Here is a 13,649-nt window from a genome sequence, read left to right on the forward strand (position 1 = left end):
ATTTCTTCTCCCAACTCAAATCTACAAACTGCCAAAGGTGAATGGGACCCTGATTAATGTAGCCAGCTAAAACTGAACTCTACAAACTGGTGTATCTGCACATACTAATAACACAATTCTACTCACAATAATTCTGTAGCACAAAAATGCTGCTTGCACTCTCACATATCTGCAGTGATTCTGCTGCCTAGAATGCAGATCTGCAGTGATTCTGCTGCCAGAACCTAAACGTCACAGAATGACCCTACAAAATTTATTGGTGTGAGGAACAAAAATGTCACAGCAATAACTACTGTTAGATTAAATACAGACTCTGTTTTCTCATTTCTCCCCGTATCCACGATCCCTCTGCCTGCAAATCACCACCTCCGAATTCTCTCCCTCCTTCTACTTCCACCATGCCATTTATTTTATCCCAATGCCTATGGCATGAGACCCAAGTTCCAGAAGCTAATTCAGTGTCTGCCTTCTTTACAAACCACTCCCAGCAAACGAGTCTATCAGAGCACTTCCACTGTGTAGATGAGCACAAAAAGCAGGTAGCAAATAGAGGCACCTCTGACAACACTCAATGACTTATGCATTACCAAGCCACAAACATATTTAATTCCCAACAGCTGGACCCCAATGATAATTACTTTTGTAAACAAATTGTTACTATTATTATCATCATCATCATCAAATAAAGTGTATATTAATTAATAATAAAATTAATAAAAACCTTAGTGTTCATTGTAGCTTTCCTTAAAGGTCCTTGTTTTCTTCAACTAAAATAAAACTCATTCAAATACTTACTTAATAACACTCAGTTTCTCTTTTACTTACATCTCGCAATACATATGGGGGAAGATGCTTCACATTTTATACAGTACAGAGAAGCTGAAAGTTTAAAGTAATATACTAGAAAAAACAACATTGTGGAATTTGTAAATTATTCTTCCACTTCTACAGATCTAGATCTAAATTTTTAGCTAAACCTGATTGCATATGATTTATATAAACTTCATAGATCAGTGATTTGCTTGCCCCATTTGTGTAATTGAAGTGTTAATGAAATTGATGTATCTGGGCATCCAACCATGCACATTTTCTAAATATAATTTCTAATATATATTGTGGTAATAATACTTTTTTTATTCCTGATTGCTAAAAAAAGTTTTAAGATCTTAAATGTGTATAAAATATTTATGTCATAAAAACTGATCTTAATTTTATGATACTACCTGTCCCTATACATTGTCATAAACCCACTAGAACAATCATCTTTAGTAGCTGCTAACAAGACACTAAATGCTTTTCTGCACTGTAAGGAATGCATTTAGGCTGTACAAAGTTGGACACAGCCCACCAGATGCAGCACATTACAGCTGTCTAAAGGGGTGTGTTAAGCCAGTGTCAAAAGGCAGAGTATTTGCAATGGTGGGGAAGTCAGGAGGAGCTTGGTAAAGCAACAGCTGGAAACAGCCCCTGCACTTTGTACAAAGAAGGGCCAGGTGTCTGCTTCTTCTTTCAGCCTCTTTCTATGTGCAAACTGCTGTGCTTCCCACTGCAGCTCCACTTTGTGCAAGGTCCAGCAAAAGTAGTATAGCTGAAGACTTCCTGGTAAAGACAACAAAACCATTCTGCTATTACAAAAACAGTGTTAAAATGTTATCTGTTAATGATTACTGTTATTTGAAGTTTTCCCTCAGTTATTTCAAACTGCTTTGTATTAATATAAAATAGGAAATCCAGCTCAATCTTTAAATAGTTCTCTAAAATTTGAAGAAAAGGAACAAAACACAAGAAGCCAAAAATTTTGTTCTCTGAAAAATGAGCTCATGCGGCATAAATGAGTGAAATAAGCATGGGTATCTACACTATGCCAATAAGAATGCCACAAGACTGACGTGACAACATAATGAGCTTTAACTAACAGAATACCAGCTAGGGAGCCGTGTCTCATAAAAATATACCCTAGACAGTGCTTCTGGTTATGTGTACTACCTTCTAGGCTATATATCTATACCAAAGTGGAGTCAGGTTACAGTCAGCTTCATTTCAAAACTTGTGCCAAACTTAGATTCTTGTATATGGGAACAGTGGGTGTATTTGTGGTTCAGGGAAGTATACTCAGCAATTAACTAGAAGAGAAGTAAGAAGCAGAAGTTTTAACTTGAAATTTCACTTCTATAAATAAATAATTTTGCAATGCTTTAGCTCTAGCACACTGGTTACTGAAATTGAAATGTGAAATTCTTCTCTTTTGAGGATCTCGTCTGATCTTTCCTAACATTTGCTACCTTTTGCCAAGAACAAATACGGCGTACAAAACACTTGCACTTCTGAAAATTCAGTCAAATTCTTCCACAGGTTAAGTAGCTCCTCCAAACACTTTCAGATCTCAAATCTTCAATGTTGAAGATTTAATAAAAACAACCCTTCCCAAAATACACCTTCTGCACTACAAAGGGTGGAGTAATGAGTGACAATTTTTCAGGAATACACAATAGCAACAGAAGAACTACAAAAGAATTCTTTCTCTTAAGATTCTCTTACACTGTGTCTTTACTCCCCAAATAAATGATAAAGCATCTCTAATAACAGCAACTTTAAAGAACTTTTTCCATAACCTAAAAATTAGTAGAAATTATTCTTTTGTGACATCCAGCGATGCAATTAATGTGCTCAGAGTCTAAACAGTTGTCAGATTTAGCAAATGCAAATGACACTTTCAGTAGAACTGAGCAAGCAAACACATTTTGAAAGCCAAAGTGATCTACTGTGCATTCTGTCAAATGATTTTCTATATAGGACTATGTTAACTTCTAGTACAAATCACATTTTTTTACCTCCAAGATTCTCATGGAAACAATTGAATAAAAAGGTTCCTCAAACAGAAGATGGAAATTGTTTTGTTGAGACTGCTGTAGCACAGAGCACAAAAGTGGAAAACAGTAGAATTCCTAATCTCTACTGAGTGAGGCATATTAAATACATCAAGTTTACATTTTCCTCCAGAATTTTATTATTTAATGGCTTACAGTAGTTTATAGTAATAGTTAACAAAATATACATATAAAACCCCCAGTGTAGAATATATTCTCTCTAGTACACTGTTTGTAAGATGTTTACTATGCACATTTCCAAAACACAAGTATTTTCAGTTTTAGAGACGTTAAAACATCTTTCATGCGCTAGGTAAAACCAGTTGAATCATTTATTGACACTACTCAGCTGTGACAGAACAATGCTTTCACATTATTACAATTTATACGCTGTATTGACAAATTCTGCCAGTTTACTTCCCAGACGCAGAACTCAGTTTTGAAACCTCAAGGTTCCTATAACATACGCGCTTTTTCATTGATATAGATATAGCAACAGAGGTATATAAGCACCTCCCCTCACATAATTTTTTGCTGTGCTTGAAGCAGCAGACCATGTTGTGCAGAAAATTTTTTTTCCTTTTTAATAAAATTCCCTCTGTGTCCAAACTTTTTCAGCACACTGATTTTTACACCAGCAGTGTGTGAGTGAATCACTGAGAAAAGGCAGTAGCTTTTAAGAAATGCCAAGGTGAAAGAGATTCTTGGATAGGCACAGTGAACAAATTAGTTCTTGCTCTGTGTACCCAAAATGTACAGAACTTCTGCACTGAATGCTAAGCATCTCACTACCACAGCCAAATGTGCTCACACTAAGTGTACAACAACTACAAACATCACACCCCTAGGCAGACTAACTCAAGTGAAAAATCAGACAGTATTTCTGTATAAATTATATGGGTGATGCAGGACCATAATTCAGAATAACACAGAAATCAAATGCACCCAAGATTAGCTGCCCAACCCTTTGCACCTGATGAAACAAACTACATAATAAATAATCATATTTTTCAAAAAGAAAATATAATATTAATATAATAATAATATAATATTTTAGGGAAAATATTAGACTGTCTAAACAGTGTAAAAGCTATTGAGAAAATCCCACAGTTCTAGCAAGACTGGAAAATCCATCTTTGATAACCTTAAAGTCAAAAGAAAATTCTACTCTCTCTTTCCTGAAAAGAATGATGATGATGATTTAACTGCAGCTTCTCATTAAGATTCTTCAGGAATAAGATCCCTATGAGACAAACACATCTAAGAGAATTTTGTGCCCTTCTCTGCTCTTTTTCCAGGAATACCCAATGTTGGCAAGCACAAATCAGTAAAATATGGATGAATCGTAGAAGAGTTTGAAAGACGCCACAGCGTTAAGCCTGGCTGCTCATGGATTAATTCTGTATACCCCTGGATACCTAAGCATTATTTGGTTTCAAAGGAAGAACTGGTTAGCTTATAGTAGGAAGTGACAATAACCCAATAACTTTTCACTCTTAAAAAGGGAGTTGTAGGCCAAAAATTCAGCCAAAATTGAATATGCATTTGTAGGTTTCACTCAGCTTTGAAATCTGCAAAATCTGCCACTTGAATGTGATGATGATTAGTTCCCTGGAATGAGTTGTGTATATGATTGCATCAATACACAAAACAAAGCTTATTTGTTTTTTGCAGTCTATCTGCAAAAAGGTTGCAAGAAGAAAGCCTACTAGAGGTGTAAAATATTTATCAAAATCAACCAATGAAGGTGAAAAAGATTGATTACTGTTGCTATGATGTTTCACGAGAGCAGTAAAGGTTGAATCAAACAAAAGCTCAGGTGCAGTCTCAGATAAAATTTCCAAACAATTACATAAATCTGACTTCTTAAACACCCAAATGAAGTGAAAGAAGCTCCAGCAAGTCATAGAATAGTCTGAGTTGGGAGGGAGTTTTTAAAGGCCATTTAAATCCAATCTCCCCTGCAATAAACAAGGATATCTTCAACTAGATTGAGCTGTTCACAGCCCCATTGAACCTGACCTTGAACACTTCCAGGAATGGGGCATCCATAGCTCCTCTGTGCAACCTGTGCTAGTGCCTCATCATCCCCACAGTACAGAATTTCTTCCTAATATCTAAATTGACTCTCCGTCAGTTTAAAATCATTCTTCCTTGTCCTATCACATCAGGCCCTGCTAAAAAGTTTGGTCCCATCTTTTTTATAATCTCCCTTTAAGTCCTGAAAGAATGCAATAGGGCCTCCCTGGAGCCTTCTCTTCTCCAGGCGGAATGTAAAACCTGTCTGGGCAGAAGAGCAGCAAAATGTACAGGGGGAACAATTCTGCAGCAGTCACTGATTCATTACTTTGCACATGCATCTGTAGGAATAAGACCTAAAGGCAGGACAGATGCTGCGAGCTGTGTGGTGAGGAACCGATGTGGCATGATGGCCTGCTGCTAGGGGTGCAAACCCTGCCTGCATATACAAACAGCTGCCCCCTCACCATTTATGAAAGCAGCAACAGGACATTTGACTACAATATCATCTCCACTTCTCCCCAAAGTAGCAATATTGCATCTGAAATCCTCTTTCAGAGGCAGAGAATGAGAACACGATCCCATTCTGCAGACAAGCCAAGAGGTTTGCTGCTGTGTTCCTCACCAAAGCTGGGGTGCCTCTGTAAGATTTGTGCCTCTGCCTGCCTTGGACATTACATGTGCAGAGTTGTACATAGCACTATATGCCTACATTTTGTAGATCTAGTGCATTTATAATAGTCAATCTAACAAGAATATATAACATGCTGCTTTCATGAACTACACCGTGAATCTGTGCTCGTGGAAGTTCTTACTGAATGTGGCCAGACTCAAAGTGCCAAATTGGTTGCAGTCAGACAGTAAGCTGACTGCACCTACACCCTCTTGATCTCTAGTGAGCATCTGGGAAGTAAGGGATTGATTTGCTGTCAAATTTTTATACCTTAAATGCAATATCATCTCCTCATTTTTCCAACAAAAGCTATTGGCCAACTAAGTTAAGAGGTAACAGCAGAGAGACACTGGAACTTACTCTATATCAATTAATTGTAATAGCAAAAGCCTTTGTCAATGATGACAAGCAAAAGGTCATGTACGCTCTTCAGCCCAACATGTATAATTCAAAGCATTCTTGTCTAAAATTAACCAAATAAATTTTTCAATCTGAATCCAGAAGCAACATACACACATAATAAAATCTGAATTCCAAGTTGATACGAGTCATTGTCAGACACATTATTTTTAAGATTGAAAAACATCAAATGAAAGTGAAGGCAGTGATTAAATGTATCAAGGGAGTGAAACACCTTCTGGAACTCTAAAGGTAGAAAAATAAGCATATATCACACTTTCTGAGTCCAAAAGACCTGTGTTAGTTAGGAATTTATTTTCTTTTCAGAAACAACTGAAGAAATTAGTTGCTTAGAGACTGAAATGTTGCTATCATCAGAAAAAATACCTTTAGAAAATAGAGAAGAATAAAGAAAGTGAACTGTAAAAAAATAAATGGAAATTAAAAAGTGCATTGAAATAAAGAGATTATACAATAAACACTCTTTCCTGATAATAATTTGCAAGATTTATATATTTTAGTTCAGGAAATGACTATGAGAACTGTAACAGGGTTTTTTATCAGAGATAATAAGGAAGGAAAAGAGTCTGAAAAAAACAGGAATAAAACAGAGATAAAATTGGGCTGATAACAGGAAATTTAGTTATTCTGGAAAGGGAAACTTGGTGAGCTGGAAAGACTGGTACTACTCATGACTATTTTAGAAGCTAATTTTTGGTAGAAAATCAGCCCAGGATAGGCTAAAGAATACCTTCAACCTCCCCACCCCCCAAAAATATGAAGGACAAAAGATTAAAAAAACCTCTCCAAAACTCCTATTAAAAAAAAAAAAAAAAAGTGGTATATCACTGTTACAGTGAAAATGTTACTCCTAGGGCTTTGTGTGCAAACTTTTATTTAACCAAATGTTGACTTATTTAAAAGAAAAAACCTAAAATTTATTCTTTCAACTTATCACAGATTTTTTTAGAACTAATTTGAATATGTGTACCAGGCAGAAAACTGATTTAACTTGATATGTTACAGTGAAGCTGCCTCAGACAGCACTGCATCAGTTCTGTTGTAGGTATAATTTTCAGCAAGGAAAGTTCCACACATTCAAGGAAATCTTAGTGTTTATTTTGCTCCAACTTCTGCTGCTTTTCTGCGTTTAAAATGCATGCAACTCGAATATTATTTGAAAAAAAACCCCACATATTTGAAGTAATATTAATTTTAAAAACCCTATATTAAAAATAACTGAAAGGATGCACAAACAAATTACTCCTGTTTCTTGGGATAAGAAGTGAATTCTAGCAGTATCCTGCAGCCTCGCAATGCTAGAGTGAATATTCCTCCTCCCTTCCAGCCCCTGCTATGCTTCTCAAACAACAGCCTAGGGAAGCATCAAAGTAACACTGGGAGTTAAAGCTTGGAGAAAGAGATTTGCCATTGAGACATGTTCTTGTCACCACACCCTTCAACAACATGAAGCTGGTGGGAAGTGAGAGACTGACAACCTACCATCTTTAAGAGTTTATGAAGTTGTGAAAAAAAAATATGCTTGGGAAAGCAAGGGAGGGTTGGAAAGGCTGAGAAGAGAGGACAGGAGAGGCTAAGAAACAGTAAAGGATTAAAATATAGGTGGACATTCACATCCTCCAGCTCCTTGGAGCAGAACACAAGTTAACTGGTTTCTAGGCATTAATATGAATGGTGGGAGAAGGGTTCTGCTGGGCCTTTCTCTGAACTTTGCCACCTGTCCTGGGAGCCATCCTCACAGCAGCGAGCTGGTGCTGGGGCCGTGGGAACAAGGTGCTCTCCCACACTGTCTTTCTCTGATTCCACAGCTGGTCCTACACTGGTGAAAGCTGCTACCGACTCAGGGAATGCTGCCCTGCCTCTATGCTTATGATGTCTCAGGTTGTACCTTTTCTATTTTTTGGATTCTGTGCTGCTTTAGTGTGCAGTTCTGAGCTTCATATTAAGGGATAGTAAGCTCTCTTCTCAGAGTGGGTAGACAAAACAATTCCTTCTCTAGCTGGGGACCAAGGATGAATGATCCAAATCTCAGACCCACGAGCATAAACAATGACAGAATGAAGAGAGAAAAACAAGAAGGATGGGACTTCATAACCTAAATTAGCTCCAATATGCTAATGGCCCAAAACTTATAAAGGTGAGAGACCTCATGACTGGTTGTCCATTTTGTGACCATTTGGTTCCTCTTGGGTGTAGCCCTGGCTGGATTCTTGTGCTGCCCATTGAGGCCTTCTAATAAATGCCTACTTTATTCTTTAACTCTGTCAGCCTCTGGTCTAGGTCAGCCTTCACAAGGCATCACTGTAGACATAATTTCACATATTTAGGGTAACTTTGAAGATAGCAAAAGCAGTAATAATGTATCTGAAGAGATTCAAAGCTAAGGTTAAAAGAACATTACATGCTATTTATTTAAGTGCAGTAAGAATTTACTATGAAATGATGACTGGATTCAGTATGACAGAATATTTTCTCCAGTACCTAGCTGTTACTGGATTCAAAACCACAAACCCAACAACACTCATAATAAGCTAAAAACTGTGTCAGAGCTAGGAAAAGAGGTCAAATTAGTTGAATTAAAAGAAGAGCAGGAAATCCTACTTATTCTAAGATGTGACAATGTTTTATTCCCTTACTATGGACCTTAGAGATGTAAATCAAGTCCTTGCTCATAATCTGTGAGAGAGTGACAAAAGGTTGCTATAAAATAGCAATTGACCATTCTCCCAGTACAGAAAAAGTAGAAAGCAGCAATTAGGACACATTTCAGTTTGGTAGTAGTGTACTGATCCAGTGGTGTATTTAGATTAGCTGCAACCTCTGTTTTAAATAAAGAGACCTGTAAAATTTATTTAGCTTCTTTGATCCACTGCACTGTGTTTAATGAACAGAGCTCTACATTCAAACCTTAATCGTTCTGAGCCTGAGCAACAGATTGTTCTTCCCTCCTGTTATTACCTACCTTCCATGGATTCTGAGATACCTTAGGTAATATTAGGGTTATAGTATTTAATTACTATTGAATTTAATATTTAATACAGTACAACTACACCTACCAAATAAAGTGATGGAAGCAAAGACTAAATACAATTGGTTTGGGTTTGGTTTCTTTATTTTGTAAGATGGGAAAGGGTTTTTGAGTAGTTCTATAAAAAAGCTGAATGCTGGTACTGAGATCAGTTTTTGGCTGGTACGTTAAACTGAATCAGACCATGAAGGAGCCAGACAATAGTTTTTCCCCATTCCTTACAATTCATCTTAATCTTTTCAGACTGGTGCATATTTAGAAATAAAATCTAGGCAGATGGGTAGGACAATATGATAAAAACGCCAGGCATAAAAGCAAGTGGACAGGATGGCAAAAGAGCAAGTATCAGTGAGTAAGCAGACTCAGAGCAGCAAGAGGACACTATATTCAAGGATCAGGTGAAAAGGCATGAGGAAAATGCCAAACATTCAGCAAGTTGCTAAAGCAGTACCAAACATTCAGCAGGTGTGCCAAGCAGCAGAAGAGCAACTCCACAAAGTCAGCAGATGCACTCAGCAGGAAGGCAATGCCAGGCACTTGGAGCAGGAGACTGGGCAGCAGGAGGCCAATGCCCGTGTACAATCAGATTGAAAGGACAATAAGGAGGCGATACATGCTGGACAGGGCAGTAGGTAGTCACTGTCAAGCAATTAGCTGGTCAAGAGGCAATGCCAGACAGTCAGGCAATGGGCCAAGATTTCAGGAGGACAATGCCACACAGCCAGCAGGTAAAGAGAATGTAAGACAGCAGTGAATACCAGGCAGTCCCCAGACAAGGCAGAAAAATACCAAAGCCTACCAACAATCAGATGCAACTGTTGGCAAGAGCAAAACGTAAGCCTGCCAAATGACTGACAGGGCAGTAGGGTGGCAGTGCTTTTTCAACAACTCAGGATACCATGAGTGAAACAGTCCCAAGAGTCTAGATGCTCACCCTTTGGTAATATCATTTCATCAGAGTGAACCATGAAAATCCACAGGAGAATAGCACACAAATGGAAACAGCAAATGAGTCTGACCCTAGCACTTGGGGAGGCCATGGGACCTTCCTATAAAACAAAAATATGAGAATCCACAAGAAAATCAAACAAATGGGAAAAATGTGTCTAAAAACTTTTTCAGATGATGATTTAAAAAGCAAAAAAATACTAGCAAAGAATTAGTTTGGAAATGATTGGGTGGGATTGAAGATGTTGCTTACCCCTCTCTGGAGCCCACATAATGGGAAAGTTGGGAATTTCTGCAGCAGAAAAACAGAAGAGAAAAGGGATTTCTGACTCCCAGTTCAAGGAAAGCATGTCAATTTAGGACTGGGTAATCTCTTTGGGCAAAAAATAAGAATTCATCTGAATCTTTGCCCATCCCCAGATACATGCCTTTATGGAGGTTTGTAAAAAATTTAAGAAGCCCACATCACTTTCATCTCATGACCTCCCACCCTTGTTCCCCAAAACCACACTTACCTCTAGCACCTCTAGTATAAGAGGGGAAAGGGGTTGGTCTTGTGAGCTCATTCCCACATCCACTGCAAAATGGCTTGTGAAGTTGAGCAGGAGTACCCATTAGCCACTGCCGGCCAATTGTGAGATAAATGGAGGTCATCATTAACTGTTACTCGTTATTAGTGCAGGCTGGTGTTTGAATTTGCCTGAGACACACCCACACTCTAGTGAAAAGAATTAGTCTTAAGAAGCTTGTGGGGTAACCCTCTTCTAAGTATCAAACTTATCAGCACTTACTTGTTACCTTCAATAGTCTCTTCTCTTTAACTTCAGCATTGTGCTATTTAACATGGTTGGTTTTTTAAACAAATTAAACTGTTTCAGGAATCCTAGATGCTGCTTTATTTCAGAGGCATGCAATGAACCCTGAAATGTAAGAACTGAGAAGAATCCTAGCACTAAAATAAAGTTCAGTAATTTAACTCACCTGCCATTTAAATCATAAGATTTTTATTCACTATTCTACCTAGAAACTAGAAGAAACAACCAAGAATCAAACTTCACTATTTCTGTCTACTTAGAAGTCCACATTGTGTGTGCATTTAGCTACCTGTACATTAACTTTTTATTGTCAGCACTGAAAACCTGCACTTCACTTTGACAAGGCAGTAATATGAAACAAGAAGCCAACTCTTCCCTCTTCAAACTGTAAAGGACCTTAGATAATATAAAGGAATCATGAGCTTTTGCTGTGCCCTTGCTGATTTAGGATTTGGAAAAGATGCAAAGAGAACCTGTACGAACCTGCCATGCACTCATATGCACCAAAGTTTTTAAAGAATACTGTAGTAATAGGCTAAACTGATGGAACTTTGTTTATACTGACCTCTTAACACCAGCCACTCATTCTTCTAGCAGAGCAAGGCACAAGAATAACAGAGGTTAATGGAACTTCAAATTTATACATTTGGGTCATGAAATAGGAATTTTTTTCCATACCCAAACTTTCCCATATTGAACTTAGAGCAAAATGGCAAATAATGTAGGCAGAGAAGACCAAGAGACTTCCATCATAGGATTAGTAAAGGCATAAACCAGACAGGAACTGCAAATACTGGCTGAACCAGAAATACCAGAGTACAAGGTAAGGGCATGCATTGGCAGTTTTATAAAATCCTGCGATTTTGTGGCCAGCAGGAACACAAAATTAGATGTACCACATCAAGAACAAAATTGCTATCACCTTCTCTCTGAAGGGAGATCTTTCAAGCTTAATGAAAATGAACTATGACAAACTGATCTCAGTGTACCATAAGAAAATGCTTGTTTGTGAAGGAAAATATGGACTTTACAAACCCAGTGACAGTTTAAATGTCAACAATAAATAACAGTAGGCTATGCACCCTCACTATTTAGATATTCTGATGAAAGAATAACTAGGAAAAGAATATATTCATGAAGGGACAAGAAACTAAAATATAGTCTAAATAAAGATGAAAAAGCAATTATTTTCTTGTCCATAACTGATAAGACTTTCATGCCTAAGTGTGACAATAGTCATATTGGTTTTCTATTTTGGTACTTACACTGAGTCAACATTTTGCTAAATCTTCACTGCTCCATGTGGTAGCAATTAGCAAAAGCAGGAGAAGAACTAGTTATAATCCTAAGAATAACTCCCAAAGGCAGCTGCTTTCCAAGACTCTTCTAGTTCCAGACACTTAGTGGCTGGAAAAGCTCCTACACAGCAGGGAAGAAGTAAATGAGAAATTCTCTGTTCTTTAATACTTATTAGTTTTAACAATCAACAATATTAATAATGAGTCATTTTGCTACTCTGGTGTGCTACTGTCAAAAGGACTAACTCACTCAATTTTTCATACATCTTAAATCCAAACTAGTATTTGCCATCTAGTTATTATGTCTTTAAGCTGCCTTCACAGGGAAGTCTTCATAACATGTCCACATCATTTTTTTGTTAATTTTCCCCATATTTAGCTTTAACTAAACTCTTTGTAATAGACCATCACCAGAAAAAAATTACACATTAAGGACAAAAATTTCAGGCCTGACACTATTTTCACTATTATTTTGCTTGAACTTAATGTTTCATTTTTTCAGTTTTCAATTATCTTCTCCAAAGTCATACTTTATTGGAAACTACTTTTTAAAATTCCTAAGAGGGAAAAAAAATTCCAAAAATTCCAAATTAAAAATGTCATTATGCAGAAGTCCTATGGCAGGCCTATTTTGCTTCCCAGTTACAGAAAGGACTGCAAGATATATTTACTGTTGTGGCTACACTGCTAGTAAGATACAAGCCAGTTTATTTAAACTAATGGAAAAATGTCCACATGGACTGTGGACTCTACAGTGAAAACACAGCTAAAAGGCATCAGTAAAACTCAGAGGAGGAAAACCCTTCTCTTTACCCCATTAAAAAAGCACACCATAATCATGTTTTTCGTCTGGGTGTACTTCTGGAAATACTGGGTTCACTCACACAGGAACCATTTGTCCACTCTCAGGACATACCAGTCTTCTTCCAACTGTCATTCCAAAATTACCTTGGAAAAAATCCTTTCATTTAAAAATGTAATAAAAAGGGTGAGATTTCCTGGCTCATTATCGTGGCTTTGTTTCTTATTTTATGAAACATTCAAACTCCTTGCTACTATTTTACTGTTCTTTTCAGCAAAGCTTGCAAATATTTCTTACATGTTTGAAAGTCAAAAAACACAGCCTCTATTTTCTATTTAAGAGTATTAAGAACACCCCAAAAAAGGCAAATAAAAGCTGATCATCAAATGAGTGAAAATAACCAAAGGCTTAATGGAATCCTATTAGCATTACCTTTATGATATGATGGTCAGACAACTTTATTAAAAGGTTAATACATTAGTTAAGTAATTAAAAAGATATATGCCCCAGCATTCTCAGCCAATATTGTCAGAATTTTGCATTTTCAAAAATGAGACCAAAGCAATTCACTAATTCCTTTTGAATTCAGGATATAAAATTGTTTCATTATTAATTTCAGGATCCATTTTATTCAAACTATCTTCTCATCTAACACATACAGAACATAAGGTTGTAAGAGCAGGATGATTCATTTAACATCATCCATGATTTCTGCAAGAAGTACAAGATAATTTCAGTTTTATAAGACATTTCTCTCACTAGCCAACTATGTCAATTTG

General features: G+C 37.1%; 1 protein-coding gene across 21 annotated transcripts in view; it reads right to left on the minus strand.

Moving 5' to 3' along the window:
* The window catches only part of GPHN (gephyrin), a 269,974-nt gene that overhangs the window by 110,671 nt on the left and 145,654 nt on the right, over positions 1 to 13,649 (minus strand). For 6 of the 21 annotated variants that reach the window (XM_077784089.2, XM_085580333.1, XM_077784085.2 and 3 more), the window contains one exon: positions 10,209 to 10,247. The exons of the other annotated variants lie outside the window; for them this stretch is intronic. In XM_077784089.2, the coding sequence (XP_077640215.2) occupies positions 10,209 to 10,247 (39 nt within the window). The remainder of the gene's footprint in view (positions 1 to 10,208; positions 10,248 to 13,649) is intronic. 21 annotated transcript variants of the gene reach the window in all.

This window comes from Lonchura striata, chromosome 5 (genome assembly GCF_050655825.1).
Source record: "Lonchura striata isolate lonStrDom1 chromosome 5, ASM5065582v1, whole genome shotgun sequence".
Taxonomy (NCBI): domain Eukaryota; kingdom Metazoa; phylum Chordata; class Aves; order Passeriformes; family Estrildidae; genus Lonchura; species Lonchura striata.